At 35.1% G+C, this 26,016-nt stretch overlaps 1 protein-coding gene and 1 pseudogene across 1 annotated transcript; both read left to right on the top strand.

Annotated features, from left to right (window-relative positions):
* Positions 1–3,950: 3,950 nt before the first annotated feature.
* LOC124236084 (olfactory receptor 4K3-like) lies at positions 3,951–4,892 on the top strand. The gene has a single exon (XM_046654754.1). It carries the CDS (start codon positions 3,954–3,956, stop codon positions 4,890–4,892), a length of 939 nt encoding a protein of 312 aa, XP_046510710.1. The 5' UTR covers positions 3,951–3,953.
* Positions 4,893–13,581: 8,689 nt separating this feature from the next.
* LOC124235117 (olfactory receptor 4F21-like) lies at positions 13,582–17,735 on the top strand (annotated as a pseudogene).
* Positions 17,736–26,016: the final 8,281 nt, after the last annotated feature.

Below are 26,016 nucleotides of genomic sequence, written 5' to 3'. Positions count from 1 at the left end.
CCTCTTGGAAAAAGGAAAAGTACGGGGACGAAAAAGAGATCAATAGTTCCTAAAACAGGGGTATGGTGTGTGACAAACTATAAGTACCACAGGAGAATTTGATACGAAATAGGACTGTAGGGTATCTTGGTGTGATGGTCACCCAAATGTATATGTGTAACTACAGAACTGAGCACATAAAAGCTTTAATTTTACTACATGTAAGTTATATAAATAAAAATGAGCAAATAATAAATTACAAAAGCATTAGTAAAGTGAAAGACTTTATTGCATTACAAACATTTTTATTGAGCCTCCTAGAAATCATATACTCTCTTGTAAATGTATCTAAATCATTTTGTCCTCTGTAAATGGATCTGTCATCATGATTATAAGAGATGGAGCCTGAAAAGTGTGCAGTAGCACCAAGCAAGTGAAGGAGAATTAAAAATTTACATTTCCCAACTGAGATGGTTACGAGCTTTAGACTTCTGGGGACAAAATGACTGGTAGAGCAATAAATTCATTTAAATATTTGAGATCTAGAAGTTAAAGATATAAAACTTTGAGAGGGAGAAAATGACACAGTAAAGAGAGAGAAGAGGGGCAGGGGAGGAAAGGGACAAGAGAAAATAAAGAAATAGGGATTCAATAACAGCCTTTCACATCAAATTTAATTAAAATTAAAACTGCAACAAAAATAGAAAGAAAAAATGTTCTAATTACATATGGTGATATATACACATTACTATTAATAGTAAGAGAAAGATGCACTAGAAGCTTGATGGTTGTTACCTCCAAGAATGGATGAGATTGGGAGAAGGCAGATGAATGGGGCCATCAATATTTCTCCCAATACATCTAATGAATTGCTTTAATCTTATAAATTAGACTCAATTAAATATTAAATACAAATATTATTTCTTTAATAAAATAGTGAATTAAACAGTATCCTTCCATTATCTTTTCATTACTTAGGGAAATGCCTATAATATGGCTAACACTCAAAATGTTAGTTTTCAGGACTCTGCTCAAGGAAGCACAGAGACATAATGTTCCTCTGAAATCCTCAGAAGCAGAAGTTGATGTAGATCCTTAAGTTATGAGCACAGTTGCAACATACCAATGATGAACTGGCTGTCACCTATCCATCTATAAAACTCATTAAACTTTTGCTGGGACATGAACTAACATTTTAGTTCACTTTAGGATATGATAGATACAGAGCAAAAGGAAGAAAGTTATATCCTAACAAATAGAATTATTATTTAATTAAAACGCCTTTCTCTTACATTTGTAGTTGTCTTTCACTGGACTCAGTTGATTCTAGCTTTGAAAAGGGTGGATTATTCCATGACACACTCAATGCCCAACTTTCCCTCAGGGAAATGTGGAAGCTAAAGATCCCCAAGGAGCATGATAGGGAAAGTCTTTTCAAATACTTGGGTCGATTTAGAACACACAGACAGAAAGTTTCCAAGCCCAGAGATTACTCCTTACTGTGTATATATGCCACACTGAGGAGGACACACTCCCACAACACTGGTCATGGCAAAAAATTAATTGAACTTCATTTCAGACTTCGGGTAAAATCTAGAGTAAGCCCTCTCAGTCACTGAAAAAAGATCTGGTTTCAGAGGTCATCTGTGTGGGGTAAGTATAGCCTTACACATGATTTTTGAACTTTCATTTTTAATGCCTTCCCCCCATTCTAAGACTAAATTGTGTTTCATTTCCCTTCTCTGTAGTATTTTTTCCATAACTACCTATGGTGCTTAGAGTTCTGAATGTATTATTTATTTAACGTGTTTACAGAAAAGATTGTGGGTTTTCCTCCCAAATAATCCCTGGGATTTCTGGATTCCTAACAGTAGTTTTGTATACTCACAAAAAGTACTGCTTTTCTACAATCTTAGACGTTCCCAGATTCTCAGGCTGGGGAGAATTGATTCTCACAGATCCTCTAACTTGTCCTGATAATTTCTAATTCCTTTTGGCTTTTACTTGTGCTAACATTTGATCAAAAGAGTAAATGGAGAAAAGCCTCGGCCAAAATTTAATATGGCAGGAGTGCGCCAAGTGGCATAGCGGTTAAGTTCACCCTCTGCTTTAGTAGCTTGGGGTTTGCGGGTTTGGATCCCAGGTGCAAGGCGACACACTGCTCATCAAGCCATGCTATTGTGGCATCCCACATACAAAAAAGAGCAAGATTGGCACAGACGTAAGCTCAGGAACAATCTTCCTCACCAAAACCCCGCTCCCCAAAAACATTAATGGGGCAAAGTACATACAATTTGAAGACAAACAGTGAAACTGAATTGATTTTAACGTAAACCTAAACATTTTTTTCCTGTTGTTTTTGGCCATTTACATTTGTTTATGTCTGGGTTACCTCCTTCTACAGTAAAATGTCTTATTTCAGAAATCTTATTTATTTACTTAGTCTTGTCAAAATCAAGATTCCTACCAGAAGTCATTTCTAGGAAGGAAAGTTATACTGGATGCTTTGGAGTCACACAGAACTCAATTTATATTCCAGTTCTCTTACTTTTTAGCTATGACTTGGGAAATTCAAGCTGTCTCATCTGCAAAATAATAATAAATGTGATCATTAGAATAGATTATGTGTATATATGTGTACATAATTTATTAGGTCTATATTGTGTTCTTATAAAAATAATAAAATAAAATTATAGAATTCTCTTGAGACAATTGTCATGAGAACATAATTAATAGATTGATTTTCATTAAACACATAATAAAATCTTACTTTTTCTGAGAAAAATACCGAGAAGGAAAAAGAGGTAAACCCAATAGAAAAATGTGCAGAAAAGGAGAGAGCATGCAGTTTAAAGAGAAAGAAAGGCAAATAGTCCTTAAATACAGGGAAAAATTCTTAATCTCACAATAAGAAATTAAAATTACATTCAGATGCCATTTCTCATCCCATATTAACAAAACATTGTGTTGACAAGACTGTGGAAAAGCAGGCAATTTTTTACATTGCTGGTGGAAATGCAAAATATTTTAAGCCACATGGAAGAAATATCTAACTATATAGATAAACGTTTTTAAAGTGTATAACATAGACTTGGTATGTAATAAGTGCCAGTTAGTCAACTTTATAATCTCTCAGTTTCCAGCCTGAAAAGAGTAATAAGATAATGGAGAGAGAGAGATGAAGAGAGACAAAAGAAGAACAAATGGAAGTAAAGAAAGAAATGAAAGAACCAAGGAGGAAGGAAGCACACAAGGAAGGAAGGAAGGAATGTAGCTTAATATTTGACATTGGTCAGGCCAAGGAATACATGATTTTGTGGAAATATCCTCTCCTGAGGACATTCAAAATGTGGGGAAATATATAATACTAGAAATGTATAGTCAGCATCTGAGGTCTCTTTTGGAACATAAACATCTTGTATCAAGTCATTTGGTGAACAGATTTCCTAGAGTTTGTAAAGACTGGTTCAAATCAGTCTGCTCATACATATCCACTTAGCAATATATTTATTTCTAAGAAGCATGTTTTGTATCAGAAATGTAGCTTTAGATTCTTGCATGGATAGAGCCTGGTAAAGTAAAGAACTTTCAGGTACATTTTAGAGCTATGCTTTTTTCCCTACAGAAGAAGTACACTCAAGTCTTGGAGAAATTGTGTGTGGAATACATCACTACTGATGTTTTTAATCAGAATATTCATTTTTGAAACCCAGAAGATTATACTTATGATGAGTAAAGTTCTTGACCTGCCCTTCTATGCTTAGCCTCCTTTCTTAGCCACAATGCTATGCCCACCTGTAAATTCAAGAAAATTTTATTTTCAACTTTGAGTTTAGTACAAAGCCAAGATTTCAATTTTGCGCATAAGTAGCACTTATCTGCTCTCTGGCATCTGAACATTAAGTTATTCTTTCCTTTCTAGAAGTTCTCAGTTCATCTCTTTCTTTGGATCTCATTAGAACATATTGTACCAAATGGAAGAAGCAAACCAATCTGTGGTGACTGAGTTTATTTTTCGTGGGCTTTGTAATTCAAGGGAGCTCCAGACCTTCCTTTTAATGCCATTTTCTATACTCTACATGATGACTGTTGTGGGCAACCTCCTTGTTGTGTCATTAATCATCACTGACCCTCATCTCCATTCCCCAATGTACTTCCTCTTAGCCAATCTCTCATTTGTTGACTTCTGCCTTTCCTCAGTAACCACCCCTAAACTGACCACAGACTTCCTCACGGAAAATAAGACCATCTCTTTTGGGGGCTGCATGAGCCAGATCCTCTGTGTGCATATCTTTGCAGGGGGTGAGATGGTGCTGCTTGTGTCAATGGCTTATGACCGCTATGTGGCCATTTGCAAGCCACTCCGTTACTTCAGCATCATGAACAGACAAAAGTGCATCCTGCTGGTTTTGATATCTTGGATCATTGGCTTTGTGCATGCCATGAGTCAACTGGCTATGATTTTAGAGCTGCCCTTCTGTGGACCCAGAATAGTGGACAGCTTTTTTTGTGATATCCCTTTGGTGATCAAACTGGCCTGCATGGATACTCATACTCTGGGGATATTGATAAATGCCGACAGTGGGGTCTTGGCAACAAGTTGCTTCATTCTCTTGCTGATCTCCTACACCTATATCCTAGTAACTGTCCGCCTTCACTCTAAGGATGGGGCTTCTAAGGCTCTCTCCACCTGTACTTCCCACATCACAGTGGTGGTGCTCTTCTTTGGGCCCTGCATCTTCATCTATTTGTGGCCACTCAGTGTCACTTCGGTGGACAAGTTTCTTGCTGTGTTTTACACAGTGATCACACCTCTCCTGAATCCAGCCATTTATACACTGAGAAATAAAGAGATTAAGAATGCCATAAAGAGACTGGTAAATCAAAATGTGGATTCAAGGGATAATTTTTAGAGGTCTTATGTAATCAGAAAATTCACGGTATGTGCCCCAATTTGGCCACATTTGACCTGTAAACTGAACTGGAAATATGACCTGTTCATATCTATAAGCTGTAAGTGTTCCCAGATGTTGATTTGTGTTTAATTCATTACGAAAATTTGTTCAAAACCCCAACACTTATATTCTTACCACCTGGATAAGATAATAATTTGCATAAATATACTTTGTAGATGTTCAAAGATTATCAGATAATAACAATAACGATAATTATAAAAACAATGATAATTGCTACCACTTGTTAAACACTACCTATGTTCCCAACACCATGCTCAGCATTTTAGCTAGTTTACGTATTACTTACAAAATCACTTTGAGTTAATTATCATTATTCTCACTTCCAAAAATACATGATTTATCAACTGTAACTCTAACATAGCTAGAAAAGATACTAAAGGTATCTGAGTGGTCTGGATCCACTTAGAAAACAAAAAGATAAAACTATCACAATACTATCACCCTTGTACTTCACTGCATAAACCCTATTGTTCAAGTTTTCAAGTTAACTAACCATTGATCTAAGGGTAATTTAATTCAACGGGTTAAAGGTAATGATTCAAGGGTTTCCCTTGAAATTTTTTCCCTAAATTCACAGGGAGAAGTGTGTACAATCCCTTGAAACATTATTTATTTTCTCTTATTAATAAATGATCTTTATGGTTTTAATTTTAGCTGATATGAAATAAATAAGAAAGGAGAGCTGTAAGAATGGGGAAGGAGAAGGATGCGTTGTTTCAAAGCAACAGAAATACGGAGTGATGAGAAGAAAGCCAACAGAAACCATCAGTAAAAACAATACAATAATTTTATAGAAAATCTCTCAAAATCTTCTCCAAATTAAATTAAAATAGATAAACAAGCCAACCTGGGGAAAAATTGACAAAAGCTTTGAAGAGGTATTTATTTTACTGAAGAGAAAGTACTAACAGACACTCCACCTCATTAGTAATCAGGAAAATGAAACTTAAGATCATAAAGAAATATCATTTGACACCTGCTAAAATGGTTAAAAAATGACATATGACAATAACAATTACAGTTGAGAATGTGTATTAATAAAAATTTATGCCCTGCTGGTTGGTGTACATTGATTTAACCATTCTGAAAAACGATTTAGCATTGTATTGTAAAGCCGAACAAGTGAATATGTCAGCAACCGGCTGCTAACTGTTCCCTAGCGTCCAAATGCCTCTTCTTCCTTTTGCTAACAGAATACCCCCAAGTTTTAGTTGGACCTACGGCCACCCAGCTACAGAGGAGATTTCCTAGTCTCTGCAGATAGGTGTGGCTAAATGAATAAGCTCTGGCAACAGACTGCGAGAAGTGGTTTCTGCAACTTGCAAGCCATCTTTTCAAAAACATCAGCTCCAGATTCTTTTCCCCCTGTCCCAGTGGCTGGGGCAGAGGACAACTGAAGCAGCTGCTTTTGACTCAGTAATGGAAGCCACATGTTGAGAGGAAGGGAGACGCTGCTCCAGCCAGGAGATGGATAGACTCTAAGAGGAGCCTACATAACAAAAAATAGTATTGATAGTGTCCTATTTACCATTGTACCATTCGTCATTTGTGCTTTTTTCTTCATAATTTACTTATATTGTTTTGTACACTTCAAATATTGTATAATGAAAAATTAAGGAAAAATAAAGGAAAGATACTGTGTTTTGCCTTCTGCAAATTAAAAAAATAAAAACTAAATTTAGAAAACACTACACAATTGCCTATTCATTCACTGCAGGTTTCAGTTAGGCAGTGTGGTTCTGGGCTATTTACCAAATCAATTTCTGCTTTCTAAAGAAGTTGTCACCTGAAACCCTCCCCCCGATATATATGTATATCACATATATCTCATACTTAGATAGCAAAATATATACAGAAGGAAAATGCATACGGTTTGTTTTCATTGTTAGTAGAGTTACATCAGGGAAGATCAGTGATGTCAGCATCATGTGATCTTTTTAAATGAAATTGCCTGTGAAATACTCCATGTTTTAAACCTCTGGATGATGTATATAATTTTATGAATAAAATTATATTGACACACTTTTACAGTTTCTTAATTTCTAGTTTATTTCTGTGTACAAAAGAAGAAATTCATGATTTCTTGGTCTTAACCCTATACAAATATCTAAAAAGTTAAAAATGGCATACCAATCTTTCTCTCTATACCAATAAATTAAAGCGCCCATGATAACATAACTGATCTAAAAATATATATATAAACAATTATAGTTATAGTTTTTAATTTCTTAAAATATAAAAAAACAAGAAGTGTAAATTATATTGAGTCGTTTCTCCAAATCAGATGATCACGGCAGCATCACTCAGATCTGTCTTCAAACATATATGGAGACATATCACGGCTTTGTGGAATATTTTAATGTGAAATTATCTCAGCTATGTTAATTGATATAAATCTTTACTTTTAGAAGCCACCATTTATTCATAAGTGATTTGAAGACTGTGTGTAACCTCCTTTTACACCTCTCCATGGAAGAATGTAACAAGAATACAGCATCCTCATTCAGTCCTTGCCAGACCATTTAATTAGTTCTAGTAAACTACAAAATGAGGTCCCACTGTCCATCTGGTTTCTTAGGATATGAATTTCATTTAACTCACCATCAAATCACACAATTCACTTCTAAGTGATCTATGTTTCAAAAAGAATCACAATGGAAAATTTAAAAAAGAAACATCTTGAACTGAAAAATAAAAACACAATACATACATCAATAGAATGCAGCTACAACCTGTTTATAGGGACTTTATTATATATGCACATAGTTTTAAAAAAGAAAAGATGACTATCAATGATCCAAGTATTCATTTCAAGAAAATTAACCTAAAGAAAGTAGAAGGAAGAACATAATAAGAGCAAAAAGTAATGAAATAAAAAAGTTAAAGTCAAAAGAATCACAAAACCAAAGTTAGTTATTTTAAGACACTAACAAAATTGTTAATACATGAGCAAACTGATCAAGAAGAAGGGAAAAGGCACAAATAATCAATGAAAAATCATCTCTACAGATGGCACAATCTTAAAAATATTAAAATATGATATTATGTACAACATTATACCAATAAATTAAAAAACTTACATGAAATGGGAAAATTCCTATAAAAAACAAGATACTAAAGCAAGAACATCTGAATCATCCGGTGTATCTATTAAACAAGTTGAACCTGCAACTAAACCCTTTTCTGTCCTAGTTATTACTGTCTCTCAGCTCAAAACTCACCCTTCTATGCTCTGCTTTTTCATGCTAGAACTCTGCAAACCACATTTCTGTTTTCCCATCTGTCTCCATTTCATGCTCTATCAGTAGAGCATGCTACAGGAAGACTACAAGGTTAGAGAAAGAGCAAGGGACTCCTTTCTGATTGCTCCTTAAGGGCCTTTCCACTCATTGCTGTGCCTCTGTGAGTATTATCACAGCCACTACAGTAATAGTTCCTACCTATGGCAGGAGGTGAATCCAGGTTGCAGTTTTTCCAACAGGCTCATCATGCTTCTTCAGAGATAACATCACCAGCATAGTGGCATCCTATGTTCAAAAATCTGGGTCTCAGACCTTCATGCCTCTCTTCTGAGTTCAGAGGAATAAGCGGTAGCTAACACACACTCCTCCAAAAAAGGGAGTCTCAGCTCTGTAGGACTCCTTTTCTAAATCATTAAAATTCAATAATTCCAAATTCTGACCTTTGTTCCCCGCCTACCCAAGGGTGGTAGCTTCTTCCTACAGTTGTTACCTCCATGGTAATATAAAATTTTCTTTATATACTTTCAAATATCTAGTTAACAGCTTTATACCTGGTTAATTTTTATATTAAACTCTGTACAAATGACGTATTTCCTCTTTTCTGACTGATCCCTCACTGATACAGCTTTCCACAGAGAGAAATGCAGGTCTAAGTGGCTTTCCTGGTGAATACTGCAAAACATTTAAGAGAAAAAGAAACATCTTTTATGTACACTCCTCTTGAGAAGAGAAAAAGAAGGAACACCTTTCTCTTTTTAGCTAATTAGAGTTGGATTATCAAAAATATTGCGTAGTGTCAAAATTTATTAATAATTCAAAGGATACAGGCAGCTGCAAGACAGAGGTCAAGCATGGAGAATTCTGAGAGCGCCAACGTGGGTCAAAAGATTTTTCACGCTATTGTAGGGTGCACTCTGAACCACACAGGACAAACGAAGACTCAACGCTAACAATGCAGGTGTAGCATCGCTTACAGAAAGGGAGATTATTTTGGCCATCACACATCTTCAACTTTTACTCTGTTAATTATGTAGCTCATTGACATTTTCCAGCTGACTCCATCCGATAAATCCATAACTTACAGGGTGATTTACTTTTAGCAACCTAGAAAGATTAAGTGTATCCTGCTAAAAGGGCACATCTTCCTTAGATGAAGACTCCTCATTGTCTTTCTAACACTAAATACCATCAAGAAGTCCAATAAGCGTGCTTGCAAGGGACTTGACCAGGTCATTTCCGTATTTCCTTCTATAGTTTCTCTTCCTCTAAAATGCCCAAAAGGTAGAGAGAATGGGTTTCAGAACAGGTATTAACTTTTTTTTTCCCAATTCGTTTATAAAGCCAGCATAAATTTGACATGAGAAACAGATAAACACATAGGGAAAAAATTATAGGTCACTCACTCTCATGAATATGGATGCAAAAATCCAAAACAAAACAATAACAAAGACAAGGGAACAATATATAAGAAGAATAATATATTCCAAGAAATTAATTTTATATTTGAAGTGTAAGCCTGATTTAATAATTGGGAATCAATCACCAAGTTAAGAAAAAGGAGAAAAATTATACAAATATGTCAACAGATATAGCAAGAGCATTTGATAAAATCCAATACATCTTCATGATAAAATTCTTAAAAATGCACCTTTAGAATGAAAATTACTCAATCTGATAAAAGACATCTACAAAATATCTCTAGAACAAGTTACATTTAATGATGAAATATAGGAAGCTCCCCCCTCCCCACAAGATTGGGAATCAGAAAAACATGCTTCTTCTCAACACTAGTGTTTGGCATTTGTTGGAAGTCCTGGCCAGTTAAATAAGGCAAGACAACTAAATAAAATGAATAAAAAGATAGAAATAAACTGTTATTCTTCATAGATAATATTTTTCTTTAAAAGTTACATATCCTTTCTATGGACTCTTCAAGTCTAGGACATTCTATTTATTCATAATAATTCATAATTTTTTATTATTCATAATAATATTTAATATACAGTATTGCCCTGGTTGCTCCCAGCCCATGATTGATAACAGTGAGTGGACCAGAGCCAGGATATTCCTGCCCAATGTGAATTTCCTCTAATGGACAGTCTTTGCTCTGGAGCTCCACATCAACCCAGCTGAGAATTTCTCATAGCTTCACTGCGGTCTGAGGCTGCTCCATCCAATCTTCCCTCCTTCCCACTCTTCTTTCACAGGAGCCACACTGGCACTTTGTTATGAAGGCTTTCCTACCTGCTACTGCTCCCACTCCCTTTCATAGATATTTCCCTCAAGAAATATCTTACAATTTTGTCATGGTCCCTGTTTCACAGAGTGCCAGAACTGACACTAACACATGATTTTGAGCACTAAAGCATCTGTGATAAAAATAATAAGGAAAGTGCCAGAATTTAAGAGTTATCACCAAAAATTGTGTGATCAAGCAGCAAACAAGTTTGCCTCAGACACCAAACCATCTCTGTGACCCTCATTATAATGATATGATGGTAGAACATATTCTGAGTTATTTATTGTCCTGGGAAAATTGATACTATAGAATTAGGAACAAAAGGTACATTGGGATTTTTATTTAGTAATAATATATGAATCAAAATGTTCATGTTTCTAAACCATTGACCACAGAAAACTGATCAATTCTCCTCAGGCTTTGGTCAGGTAAGTAAAGATAATAAATTATGTAGCTGAATCTTCACATTGCCTCACTTTTCTTTGTAGTCTATATTGCCAAGATGAGGAGGAGAACAGGTAGTCAATAGAGACTGGACCCTTAATTATTTAATACTGAATTTATTGCACTCTCACTCTACAATTAGACCTGGCCAGAAACAATACTTGTATATGGGTTCAATTTTGCAAAGAAAAGAACCTCAGGCTCTTGTAAGTTGTTTCTGTACTGTTTTCTTGTCTTGATTTTTCCTCTTCTACACAGTTCATGGTTCATACACTGTACTGCATTCTCATTATTTTCAGACTCATTATATTGTAATTAACCCACTATTTTTCTAGCTTTATGTATAGGCACTTGGCCAATATATTTACCGTAAAAAGTTTTGCCATTTTGGTCAAAAATGGCTAATACCATGGAGCTAATAGTTCAAGAAAATAGATTCACCTTAATTACATAGCTTTTCTGTCCTTGAAACAGGATTTAAATCATTTCTTCACAAAAGGGATCCCAAGCAACAGCAGTACAGATGGAAATCAAAGCAATCCTGCAGTGAAGTCTTAGATAGGATAGATACTCAGTCTCCTCATTAAATGGTTTGTGAAGTCTGTGAAAAATGCCTTCAGTATATTTAACTCATGAACAAATGCTACCTTTTTTCCAAAAAACCAAAATTCCTTTGTCTTTTGAATTCCCTATAGAATAATTTTAGCTAATAAAACTCCAAATGAAGTTTTTAAATCTATATTTGCATTATTCTTGAAGCTCTCATATGTTTTTTAAAATACCAATTCATTATTTCACAAAATTCTAAGTGGGGTTAGCAATTAAGGATGTGTTCCAGTATTTGGTCTATAACATGATATTAATGTCAAACAGATATAGTCAGTGACTCTGATAACTTCCAATAATTCTATAAACATCTACAATCTCAAAATTGAAAAAAATATTGTCAGAAACATACAATTACTGTTCATCATGCCAAATTGTTCAATTTCTCCATTACTGAATTCTGCATCTTGTAATACTTGACCCTTGGGAAAACTCCATGTTCACGATTGACCTAATTTTTATAGAAAACCAATAACGCAAATGATATTAGTCATTAATACTCACTTATACTATTTGTTTTTATTCCTAATGTTAAACACTATTTATAACTATGCGTCTTAAACAGTAATGATGAATCGAAAAAGGAGTTAATCTCTCTCTGTTTCTCAATCCCTTGAAGCTGCCATAAGTGAAATCTGAGCTTGTGCAGGTACTGGAAGCCCAGTCTTTAATTCTCCAGCATCTTGTTTCATAATTATCACCCTTTTTTTTGGCTTCCACAATTTATTTGTCACCCTTTATCTTTGTTAACTCACTTTATTTGAATCACTTTTACTCATATTGTTTTATTTCCTTTGGGTGTATTCTCAGAGTTAAACTGTATTAGGAGACAAAATATTTGTTGAAGTATCTTTGTTAAAGTAGTACATGAAATATATTGGATCTTCAATGCCCTTTTTCTCTGAACATTAGGATCATAAAAATAAAAAGCAATGTCTGTCTCTACTATTCATTTCCTACTGACACAACATGAAAAAGCATGCTAGCCTTCTTTCTGCCATATTTATTCAATCACCATTACCAATATGAAAAACTCTATGTTTCCTGAAAATCGTCAAAATTATCATAACAGATAATGATTATTTAGCACTTACTATATGCCCCAGCAACTTCTTGTGTTTTCGTGATTCAACTCATTTAGTCCTCAAAACAATCATTTGAGGAAGTGACTCTTAGTATCTATCTTTGAAAGATGAAGAAACTGACTTACTGGGCAGTTCAGTAACTCATCCAGAACACAGATCTGGTAAATGGAGGGTCTGGGGATGCAAAGAGTTTGGCCCCTGTGTCTGTGCCCTTAAAAACATCGTTACACTGTATATAGTAAATGGCTCCTATATAATATTCCTATTCATTCGATTAATTTTTATACATTTGTTTTTAAGTTAGAAAAACAAATATTACCTCTACAAATATAGTAAGTCAAGTTGAGAATGAGGAAACAAACACAAAATTATTTAAAAGTCCACCGCCTGTTAAAATTTTGGTTAAATTCTAAACCTTACTCTTGCACAACACCATTTGACTCCCCTCAAAATGAAAAGATTTTTCCTGTATAAATGTCTCCTTAACTTGTTGATATCTTTCCATGCTAGATTTAGTGATCATTTTAAGCCTACTTTCTATGAACATATCCACTTAATTAATCAGTCCCTTATTCTTCAATAGTTAATACGTTTTCAGTTAGTTTGTATCATATAAAATGCTGATAAGTAAGGTAAAAGACATTATGAATAGATTTTGTGCATTTGCCTATTTATTTTCTTTCAGAGTAATTCCAATAGGATTACTGTGTACAGTTAAGAGATTTTTTATTTTTTTTAATCAATTGCTCTCTGAAATGACTGTACCACTTTACATTCCCACAAGCTGGGAATGAGAAGCACTGCTCCCCCAATCCTACAGCAACAAGTTTAACGACTCTGTTGAGGAATAAATAGAAAAATAGAATGTAGTCTCTAAATTTGTAGTAATTTTAGAAAAATCTCCTCAATACCAAGTTTTAAAAATTAATTCATACATACTTTATTTAAATTTTATAATTCTACTTTTACATTTAAGCCTTTTAATTATCCAGAACTTATTTTGCTGTAAGATGTATGGTAAGATACAATTTTATGTTTCCAGTGTTGGACTACATGTTTAACAACTATCGAATACTTTGAATTTATTGAATAACTCTCCATTTTCCTACACATTTGCAATGTCTTTTCATCATATACTAAATTCTTTAATTTTTATCTAACTCATAACTATATTTTGTTACATTTATCTGTCCAACTTTAGTTAAGTTAATCAGTTTAATAGGTATAGGTTTATGATACATTCCAATAACTTTAATAGAAAACATTCTCTTTTCTCCTCAACCTGCCATTTTGTTTCCCTTCCAAAATTTCTCTCGACTTTGAAATGGACTTTTGGATCACATTGCAATGTTCCAAAAGATTTCTACTGGACTTTTAATCAGCAATTGCATAGATTATTTCAGTGAGAATTGATGTTTTTATAACCTTGAGTTTTCTTTTCTCTATTAGCATTGTTTCATCTCTATTTCTTTCAGGGTTACAAATATATCAGAAAAGTTTATGTTCTTTTAATGGAATGTATACATTGCACAGTTGTTTCATTTTTAAATGAGATCTCTTTTATCATATTTTAACAGGTTATTATTGGCACTATATTTATTAAAATGAGATTGTTTAAGAGAGTTAATATTTGTCATAAGTTTTTAATTTGCAAATGAGTATAGTTCTTCTACCTTCACTTTAATGGTATTACTTGATTTAATCTTCTTGTCTATCACACATGATTGAAACGTAGTGCTATAGGCTTCCTTCTTTATGCTCTTGATTTTAATGTTTCATCTATAATCAGATATTAAGTGTTGCTTTAAAAATTCTATTAAAAGCATTATGTTTAAAATAATTCTTAATCATTCTTATTTTACTAAGAGTTTTTATCATGAATCAATTTTGAAATTTAGTTAGTAATTGTTTGGTATATGAATCCCCTAAAATTTTCATGGAAATACCCTCTGAAATCAAATATTGCTCATCTCCTCTCAGTGTATTATGTGACATGCTGTGGGATTTCAAAAATTTACTATTTATAGAATCATCAAAAGCTTTAAGTAGGAATGCCATTTGACTTTTATTAGACATATCTGGACTCAGAGTATAGAATGAGTTGGAGTTGTGGACCATTCAGGAGCATTTTCAACTGTAAATATGGGAAAATATGTAGATAACAGGGAAAAAAAAGTGACAACAAAAATGAAGAGGAGGGAAGTGAATTGAGAAATATTTGAAAGTACAAATTGCTCAGCTAGAGACCCAAAGTGAAGTACGGACAAGAGTGCCACGCAGGTATCTATATTGGGCATCTGGAGAATGGCAATAATATTTATTAAAGCATTGGAGTGGATTATAATATTATGAGTTCAGTTTTGACATGTTGACTTAAAGATGGAGGTGGGACTTCCATTTGTGTATACCACATACAGCTTTGGCTATATTACTCTGGGAGTCTAGTGATAAGTCTACAGATAAAGACGTGAACATGTAGATACTACAAGGTACAAGAAGGGAGACCATTCTTGGCTTTGAGTAAGTGACACAGCATGCATTTTGGATCTTAAGTTCTTTCTAACTTTTCACTATTACTTTTAGTATATGGGCTTTAAAAATTCATGGTTGCTTCACTTTTAAGAATTATGGTAGCATCAAATGCAGGAAAAATGGACCTGGGAAATCCATCTCCACATGAAGATTTGTCCTTATATTTGGAAAAGAAAGGCCTCCACAGATAACATTGGTACATCTCATTGAACAATTCTGGGCTACGTGCCCCATCTAACACCAATTCATGGTCATGGAAAGTGAGATTGTAGAAATTGGCTTAGAAAAATCATTTGACATGTTCTCAGGCTGAGACAGGGCTAGTCTCTCCAAAAATTAGAGATTTCAACCTACTACCTGAACAGTAGATTTTCTGTCAGCAAGAAGTGGGAAGGAAATGGCTTAATGGAAGGCAAGAAGCCAAGGACAGAGGTAGTCCAAAAACAAGGGCTTAATTAATAGTATCAAATCCTACAGGGAGATCAAGGTAAATGATGACTGAAAAGTGATTATTATAAGATGTATGCAGAATTCAGAGTTTCTTTCTATAAAGCAGGAATCTGTGGATACAAGTTTTAGCTTATGAATAAACAAAAAGAGAAGGTAAGCTTGCCAATGAAGAGTTGGAGACAGGAGTAATTTAAAGGGGATACAAGATTTAGAGATTTGACTTTTTTTTTTTTTTTTTAAAGTTCACTCTGGTAATAGGTCAGGGAAAATAAAAAGTTGAAGAAGGTTAATTGAATAATTCTTCAGGAAGATCCAAGGTATACTTGAAAGGAATGGCCTTGAAAAGCATAGCACCATGGTTTAGAGCTTGGATTATGGAGTCCTACAGCTGTGGATATAAGTTTTCGCTCTGACATTTGATCTCTCTGAGACTCAGTTACTCCATTGGTAACATAAATCTAATAAAAAACTATCTTAAAGAATTTTATAAAGTTAAAGTGAGATTATATGGTTAGTACAGTGCCTTGCATAGAGGAATCACTTAGTAAATGTTATTTATTAATAGTACCTTTGTTTCATAAACATTTTCTAACTTACTAGCTGGGATTTATTCTCTTGTATCCAATATTTTATTTGATATAGGGGTCCATACATGCACCATGATAATAATGTTTCTTGAGCAAAACATATGGACAACTTGAGCACCTGATTTGCAAGGTAAATTTTACAAACAAAAGCAAAACCAAAATACACTTACAAGGTGAAGCAAGGTAAAACATATTAAACAATTTTGGCCTACAGATCTCTATTTGACCAGTGAAATAGGAAATTCTACTAAGGAGAATTTCCAAGTTGGTATGAGAACATTACTGTGATGGTGACAGAAATGTCTGAGATGATTTGGTTGGGAGGACATCTAAGTACGTGGTCAGAAAAAAAGACTAAAAATCCTTGAGAGGCAAAACAAAATTATCATCTGATAATGGAATAAGAATGGATGTAACCCCACTGGAGGAAAAGCACTTCCATCTAAAATATTCAAGTTTTATTTTTCTTTTTAGACCACTTTGCTGATTGCTGTAATTCTATTTATTAATTTTTTAACCTAAGTAAATTATTTCTCACTCAAGGATATGAACCCACAGAACAAATTAGTAAGAATAAAAGGAAGTCTACTTTTGTGCCACTGATTCTGACTTTCCAGCATTTTCTGTCCTCAGGTGATTTAAAAATCTGCTTTCCCCCTCAAATCAGTGGATGGAATAAATGAGTCTGCTCTTTCTGAGTTTGTGTTGCTAGACTCTCCAGTTCTTGGGAAACTAAAGTTTTTCTCTTGTTGGTAGTCTCCTTGATCTATTTAGGGATCATTCTGGGAATTGTCTTCATTTTGTTTTTGGTAATATTTTATTCTCACTTACATTCTCCTATGAACTCCCTGCTCGCCAACCTGTCCCTCATTGATGTGGGCCTTTCATATACAATAGTCCACAAGATGATCACAGACCTTCTAAATGAATACAAGGCCATTTCTTCCCAAGGTTGTATGACACAGATATGCTTTATCCACATCACGGGAGGAGTAGAGATGGTGTTACTCATAGCCATTTGACAGGTGCACAGCATTTGTAAGCTTCTCCACTACTTGAACATTAGGAACTCTAAAATATGGGTTTCATTTGTAATCACTGGCTAGGTAACTGGGGTGATCCATGCTATGTCTCAGTTTGCTTTTGTTGTAAACTTGCCTTTTTGTGGCCCTAATAAAGTAGACAGCTTTTATTGTGACTTTTGCAGGATAATAAAACTTGCATGCACAGATGGACCCAAGTTTGAATTTATTGTTGCTGCCAACAGTGGCTTTAAGACTATGGGTACCTTCTTCCTGCTAATCCTTTACTATATCTTTATTTTGCTCACCATCTGGAAACTTTCTTCAGGAGGCTTATTGAAGGCATTTGTCACTTTGTTGGCTCACATCACTGTGGTTGTTCTTTTTTTCACTCCATGCATGTTTCTCTCTGTATGACCTTTCCTCACATCATCAATTGACAAATACGTGTTCACCGCTGACTTTGTTATCACCCTGGTCTTGAATTCTGTCACCTATACATTAAGGAACAAAGACATAAAGGTAGCCATAAAAAGATTGAGCAAATGGGAACATTATATCAGATTTTGCTGATTAGATATGATTCTGGAGTTCTAAAATTGTACATTCATAATCCTTTTGGATATCTCCTCTTAGACATCTGAAATTTAACATGGCCAGATTTGGACATATCATCTACCTCATTAAATGGTTTTCTATTATTTCTGCTGAGCATTTTCTCATTACCTTCGCTATCGTGAGAAATGAGAATTCACCATGATATGAGTTATTTTATCAAACAGAATTTTCTAGTAAATAATATTTAATTGAAATTTTAATCATCTTGAAAATATAAAGGATATAATTACATCTCTTATGCTCCCCATAAGGTTTGCAAATGAAATGCAAACTTACTTTGTCAAATGTCAGGAATCATCACATGGAATATATGTAGGACTAGTAGTTCCAATTAGTTGTTCAGGTTGTGTTCCCTCAGAAGAAGACTTGATGACAATATTTGATTGCAAGTAGTTTATTTGGAAGATGACATTTGGAAACATCATTAAGAGAGTGGGAAAATGAAACAGAGAAGTGAAGGATGCCTATGTGGATAAACATAACTGGGGTATAAGCTTACTATGATCATCTGGGGCACTCTACAAATTCTGTGGTTTAGAATTGTCCCAACTGAAGGGAAAGGAAGCTGGAGTACCTTTTTATTTTTAGAGAGTGAGAGCCAGAGACAAGCCATCAGATAGACTTTCAGGTGCTAGCAGTGGAATACCATCTCCTTGTTAGGAAACAATAAGTGCCAAGATAATTCACCTTTTAAAGACACTTCATCCCTACTTCACTTCATCTTGTCAAAGATTCTTTAAAGTTATGGCTGTTTTCAATTTCATAAAGGAAAAACTTAAAACAGGAGGGACAAATACAGCAGCATTGTTGCTTCTAATTGATAGTCACATTGTCTTCTATTACCCGTTCTAAATCCCCTTCATAGTCACAGTTCCTCTGCTGATCTATGTTGCTTGCCCAGTGAGGTAACCCTGTTCATTCATTAGTAGTTTGAACCCATGGTCAAAATGTTCTTGCCAATCTATTGTTATTATAATTGTTCTTCTATTGTTATCATGAATCGTGGAGGCACCAAGCAGTACCTCAGTGGATCCCTAGTTTCAGACAAATTTTTCACTGCATCATTAATTAGGAAGCAGCAACTCTATCTTTATCCAATATGGGATAAAAATGAGGTAATTCATTCTTCTGAATGCTGGTCTTCTAAATTGAGGAACCCCAAATCAGAGGAAAGTAGCTAAAATTTTTAGGTTGTCAGAATCCATACTATGTCTCCAAAAAGAAGTATTCTTCCCACTCCAGCAGATCCTGAAATTTCAGGGACAGAAAGCAGAAACTATGCAAGAAGTTCACTGAGATTCACGATAAGAGGTACTTACTATTATCTTCTCTATCTCTTTGGTTTGCAGAACCATGTATTTTATCTATAGGGCGTATAGCACCATCTCTCAAGGCCATTGGTTCAAATCATATATCTTGAAGCGCAGCCCCCAACTCTGAAGGGTGTCATCTTCAAGCTGGTGCCTCAGTTGCAACTTTAACAGGCTATTCCAATGTTCTATCAGATCAACAGCTTCCAGATGTGTAATAAATGATAGAATCAATGGGTTGCCTAGTTATGTGTGCTTTGTGCACTTTCTTTGCTATAAAGTGAGTACCCTTGGTCTAAGGAAATATTCTGCAAGACTTCATGTTGGAACTCAGACACCATGAACCTTGTATAGTGGTGCTGGCCAAAGCAGCGAAAGTAGGAAAGATAATCCGTACTCAGAAGACGTGTTATCCCACTAGGGACAAATCTTTGTCTCCTCCAGGTGAGAAAGGGTCCAATGTCAGTCACCACCCTCAAAAGATTGATTTCAGTTCTCAAAGGTGATAACATTTCAAGGATCTACCTGTGCTGCTGACAGGTCAAACATTCTACAGTGGCAGTAGAAAAAAAAGCCTGGGGAAAAAAAAGCCCACTCTGTAGACCCTATACATAGCCTTCTTTCCACCATGATATCTTTTTCATTTTCATAGACCCATTGTGCAAACATTAGGTTGGCTGAGGAGAGGTTATCAGCCATTTATTCTTTCACTTATCCAGTTAAATACTTTATACATAGTAAATAATTCTTTAAGTTAAATTATCATTGTTCAAGTAAGTTGTGTGATTACTGTTTCCTTTCTGAAACCTGGCTAAGGCATTCCACTCCAATAAAAAAGAAAAATAAACAGTTAAATGGTTCCACTAGTGAATTCTTCAAATATTTAAGAAGAAAAAACACTCTTAAACAGCTTTAGAAATATATACAAAAGAAAAAACAGTTTATATGGCTGAGATAAAACAAGAGGTCTGAGTGTCACATCAAACATACAAGAATCAGAGTTCTTTCTCAGTTTCAAAGCTTTCTAATAATTCAAAAGATACCGATAAATGAAGACACAAGTGAAGCAGGAGTCTGAGACAGCCAACATAATTCCCCAGTTGCTTTCTTGTTGCACTATGATGCTATCTGACCCAGATATAAAATATGAGGTCTCCAATGAGGCATGAAGGATATCACTCACAAAAATGGAGTTACTTTGGTCATGAAATATCTCACTTTTTTATTCCAGTAATTACAGAGAAAATATTAAGATTTTTCTCTAGGTTGTGTCCCATGAAGCACAAACTCCAGGTTTAATTACCATAAACAAACTAGAACAAGGTATATTGGCTAGGAACATTCTATTATCTATCTTCTAATAAATACCACTAGAAAGAGATCCAGTTAGTACGCTTTCACCAAGAGACCAAATCATTTCTTGCTATTATTACCATTAATTCTCCTCCCCCTCCTTTGCACCCCTATCTCCCTCTCTCTTTCTTTTTCCCTCCCCCTTCCCACTCTCTTACTCTTCCTTTCTCTTTCTCTTGATTACCAGAAACCTTTCCTTCCAATAACCAGAATATTTTTAAAGGACAATAACATTATAAAAATGGAATATTATAAAACAATTTGTATATCTCTTATCTAATACCCATTCTCAATAAGTTTCATAGCAAAAGCCTTAGCAAAGTAGGCATAACAGATGCATTGGATTGAATAGTGTTCCCCCCAAATTCATGTCCACCCAAACCTCAAAATGTGACCTTATTTGGAAATAGAGTCTTTGTAGATGTGACTAAGGTAAGGAACAAGAGGAGATTATACTGAACTAGAGTGGACCTGAAATCCAATGCATGTCCTTATAAGAGACAGAAAAGGATGGACAGAGACTCAAGAAATGAGACTATGTGAAGACAGAGGTAGAGATTGTAATTGCACTGTCACAAACCAAGGAATGCCAGAAGCCACCAGGAGCTGGAAGAGGCAGAGAAAAATTCTCCGCTAGAACCTTCAGTGGGAGCATGACCCTGTCAATAGTATGATTTTGGATATCTGGCTTCCAGAACTTTGAAAGAGTAAATACCAGGGTCTTTTTTAAGCCATCAAGTTTGTGGCAATTTATTATAGCAGCCCTAGAAAACTAATATAGAAGGAAACTAATTCTGATAAACAGTATTTACACAACTATAGCATGCATTGCAGGTAATGTGAAATTTTGAGAGTTTTCTTCCTGAGATCAGAAATATGTCCACACTCTTCCTATAATTACTTCTATTTTACATTTTAATGAAGGGCTTCCTCTGTAAAATAAGGCAAAAATATTAAATAAAATATGTAAATATTGAAAGTTATAAATAAAACTGATGTTCTTCATAGACAACATCATCATGTACAAGTTAGTTATCTTTCCCACAGACTCCTCTAACATATTCTGCCTCTTCATAATAGTACTTGGTATGCTATTGCCTGTTTCGCTTCTGTTTCTTTCAATAGATGGTAATATACATGAGTGCAGGAATTGTTGCGGAGTACAACACAATAAAAAACGGACCTCAATTCATATGTTAACTTTTTACTTACAGGGGGAGGGGGCCAGGGAGAGTTGCATCATTCCATAGATGCAGAGTTACAAAAATGAATAAATTCTAGAGATCTACTATACAACATTGTAGCTATAGTTAAGAATATTGTATTGTACACAAAAATTTGTTAGGAGAGTAGATCTCAAGGGAAGTGTTCTTACCACAACTTAAAAAAAATCTGCATCTTTGAAGTCCTTGATGGTAGTACTAATCTACAATTTCTCCTGAAATTAAGTATTACTTTGGTTTATTATTTTGGTTGATTGATTAGGTCTTATTTGCTTCCACTTGGCTTTTGTTACCATAATAGCTTTCACTTCATGGCTCAGAAAATCAATCTGGAAATTCTGCCAAATTGTTAGTGTATCTATCCCAAGTCTGCATCTCAAACTATGGGTATAACCAAAGAATGGATTTAGAGAACCATGTAGTCCACTGTGACATAAACACAGACAAAATTACACTGGCCACCTGAACTCCATGGACTCCTGTTTCCGAATAATGGTTCAGAGTAGCATTTTGTTTCTACAGAAATTAGTGACAGTTTAGAATTAGATGTCTAATAACTCCCCCTAAATTCTGATTATTTTAGAGTCTCTTTGGAGAATGATGGGAAAAATATCTACAGAATAAAATAGTGGCTGTGTAGAAGGGTCCTTCCTCAAGAGGACCCAGCCTTCCCTTCACTCAAGGAGCTTTAGGTTGGTAAACTAGATTAAGTTTAAGAATTGTTTGAGGGGCCATAATTCTCTATTGTAATGATTCAAGTAAGATTTCTGTTCACCACACCTAGAGCATTTCTGCTTATACAGATCAGGTGAAACTTTAGTAATATGCTCATCTTTCAGTTCTAGAAACACTGTGATTATGTAACCAATGCCAAAATCTCAGTGGCTCAGACAACTCTAATTGCTGCTTAGGCTCTGGTGCTCACTTGAGTAACTACAACTATCTTGTCTTTGCTATTAAGTACCACCATTTGGTACTTGCCACCCAGGAATCCTTTTACATTCAAAGAGATCAGTGCAATGGCATCAGTCCCCACTCTCTTTCGGGTGTAGAAGGAATAGTCATCACAGAGCTACTCAAAGATATCAGAGCTTTCCTTGAGAATCTATTTCTCACAGTCTTGATGAAGGGAAAGTTTTTTGGACCCCCCAGGATGGTTGCACAGGTCTTACATGACAAATGATAAATGTCTTATACGATATATCCATTTTAGCATTCCAATCTTTATAACATTTGAATACCTTCCTCAACAGTATAACAAGGAAATTCTAAAGTGTCAAATTAATTTTGTGTAGTCTGCCTTTGGGGACAGGTTTCAGTAAACCAACAAGGCATATCGTTATAGCTGACCCCAGCCCCTCGAACTAACACATTGATTCAAGAATCTCTGCCTAATGAATTGATGTAAAATTTTTTCCTTGATGTGACTTTATATTCTTTACATTCTCAACCCACATCCATAGAATTCAATCCCACACATGCTCCCCAGATTCCTGTTAATATTGATAGGCAAAAAAGGAAAAAAATGCAATTTTGACCTCCTTAAGAGTCATACTGTGTATCTCACCCTACGTAGTAACTTTATGCTTGAATGTAGTTACTGTTACAGAGCAATGATAGGTGATGCAAGTGGGTTCTGAGAATGATCAGCAATCCTTTGCAAGGTAACTATCTTAAGGGAGGCCATTACATATTCTTTAGGCAAGAGACTAATTTCGTCAGACAGAGATGGAAGGGCTGTTTCTACTGACGAAGAAGGTTCAGTGCCTGGCATATAATAGTGCTTAATAAATATGCACTGAGTGAATGAATAAAATTTATTAAGTATTAAGTATTTTCTCTTTACCCATGCTGTATACATTATACATTTATAGATTTAATTTTGCAAAGAAAACCTCACCAGTTCCTTACATTTTTTCTATAATGTTGTCTTGAATAAATTATTCTCTCCTGTGCAATGTATACATCGTGTATTCCATTTTATTTTAATCTTTTTTTCTCATATTCATAAGCTTTTATAGAGAACTGGTCAATGTATTTACGATTTAAAAGCCCAGGAGTGAGAGCTAGAAGCTAATACTTCGTTATGCTAATATTTAATAAAGTAGTATTTCTTTCTCTCCAAGAGAAATTAAGTGGTTTCTTTATACTAACAAGCCAAAAAACATTAGCTACACAGATGGAATTCAATGCAAACCTATCCTAAAGGCATAGGTTGTTCGCTCTGTTTATTCACTGGTTTGTGGTGGCTGAAAAATACCATCTTAGCACTTTTAACCAATGAACAAACTCTAAATTAAAAAAAAAAACTATTTCATCTATAACTAATTCAACACGAAACAATTTGTGGTTTTAAAATCCCAAGTGAGACAGAACAGTGAGTAAGGAGTCTAGCAACTCCTTTCTCTTAAAAGAAATGGTAAAATTGTACAATTCTATAAAACAACCATTTCAGGAACCTGAGTATTCACTAAAGGTAAACAACAAATTGCTAAGTTATTATTGAAGAAAAACTACTAAAATTTAGCTGGAAACAATAGGAGTCCATAGAGTTTTGCCTGCGGCTGTTCTCATCACTCTTCCAGCTCTATCGTTATGATAGTTTTACCAGGATAGAACAAACCACGAGAAGCAGAAGTTTCACTGTCGCTGTCACTACCAGAGAGGGCTGACTTGATTTGGAGCATGGAAAACACCCATCTCTCTGGGTGTCATCAGAAATATTAGTAATGCCTGTGGCAAACCAACGTAGAATGTCAACATCATGGCTAGCCCGAGCCTGTGATCCTGGTAGGAGCAAAAATCCAAATGTTAGACTAGCCAGAAATTAACAAGGAGATTCAAAGAATGAGACATCCATAGTGACCATTGATAAACTCTAGTATATACCTGGTGTATTAGATTCTTACTGCTGCTGTAAAGAATTACCACAAACTTAGTGGCTTAAAACAACACAAATTTACTATCTTACACTTTTGGAAGTCAGAAGTCTAAATGGATCAGCAGGGCTATGTTCCTTGTGGAGGCTCCAGGAGAAAATCTGTTCCTTGCTTTTTCCCACTACTGAAGGCCGTCTATATACCTTGGCTTATGGAACAATACCCCTCTGACTTCTGTTTCACTGGTCACTTCCCTTACTCTGACCCTCCTTCCTCTCTTCTAGAAGGATCCTTATGATTATATCGGGTTTACCCAGGCGATCCTGGACAATCTCCTCACCTTAAAGTTCATAAATTAATCATATCTTCAAAGTCCCTTTTCTCATGTGAGGTAACATATTTGCAGGTTTCAGGAATTAAGACATGGATGTCTTTGGGACTCTTATTTTGCCTACCATGCCTCGGAATCTAAAAAGTGGCACATATGCAAGGCTGTACAAATAATCAGAAGAGACAAAAGATGACCCTTGCTATTTACACATCCCTTCATAAACCCGATACCTTTCACAAAACACAAAAGACAAAAGAAAGAACTCTGCACAAAGTAAAAGCCAGGGCACACTTATAAACTGCATGAATTTTGAATACATTTCCCAATGGCATACAGATCCATTGGCAAAGAATGGGAGCCCTACTGGCTCAAGGAGTTTGAGCCTGACCTCGGACCAATAATCAGTTGAACATTAAACCATGCTGAAAAAGGAGGGACTCCCTAGGATGCCAGGCTTCAAAAAATAAAAACAATATTTAAAAAATACTGAGTAGGGGGCTGGCCCGGTGGCCGAGTGGTTAGGTTCGCGTGCTCTGCTGCAGGTGGCCCAGTGTTTCGTTGGTTCGAATCCTGGGCGCAGACATGATACTGCTCATCAGACCACGCTGAGGCAGCGTCCCACATGCCACAACTAGAAGGGCCCACAGCGAAGAATATACAACTATGCACCAGGGGGCTTTGGGGAGAAAAAGGAAAAAAATAAAATCTTTAAAAAAAAATACTGAGTAGAGATAACAGTGGTAACATATTGCAGAGAAGAGAAATCCTGCAGAATTAATCCAACAGGATACTAAACAAAAAATAAAATAATATAATAAAACATAGTAAGATAAGCAGCAAACAAACAACACCTAGGTATGGGAGGAATTGGAATCCATAGTCACTACAACATATTACCTAAAATGTTCAGTTTTTCAACAAATAATTTATGAGATATGCAAAGAAACAGTAAATAGATTCACATTAAGAAAACAGACAATAGAAACTGTCTCTGAAAGGGCCCAGATTTTAAACTTAGCAGACAAAACTTCAAATCAGAAATTATTAATATGTAAAAATAACTAAAGAAAACCAAGTTTAAAAACTACAAGAAAATATAAAAGGAATGAATCAACAAATAGAGGATATCAATACAGAGAT

This window comes from Equus quagga, chromosome 2, assembly GCF_021613505.1.
Source record: "Equus quagga isolate Etosha38 chromosome 2, UCLA_HA_Equagga_1.0, whole genome shotgun sequence".
NCBI lineage: Eukaryota > Metazoa > Chordata > Mammalia > Perissodactyla > Equidae > Equus > Equus quagga.
This window is presented reverse-complemented; position numbering and strand designations above follow the sequence as displayed.

Bases quoted from the DNA above. Each gene is read 5' to 3' on its own strand.
- LOC124236084 (XM_046654754.1), top strand. From the start codon at position 3,954: ATGGAAGAAGCAAACCAATCTGTGGTGACTGAGTTTATTTTTCGTGGG.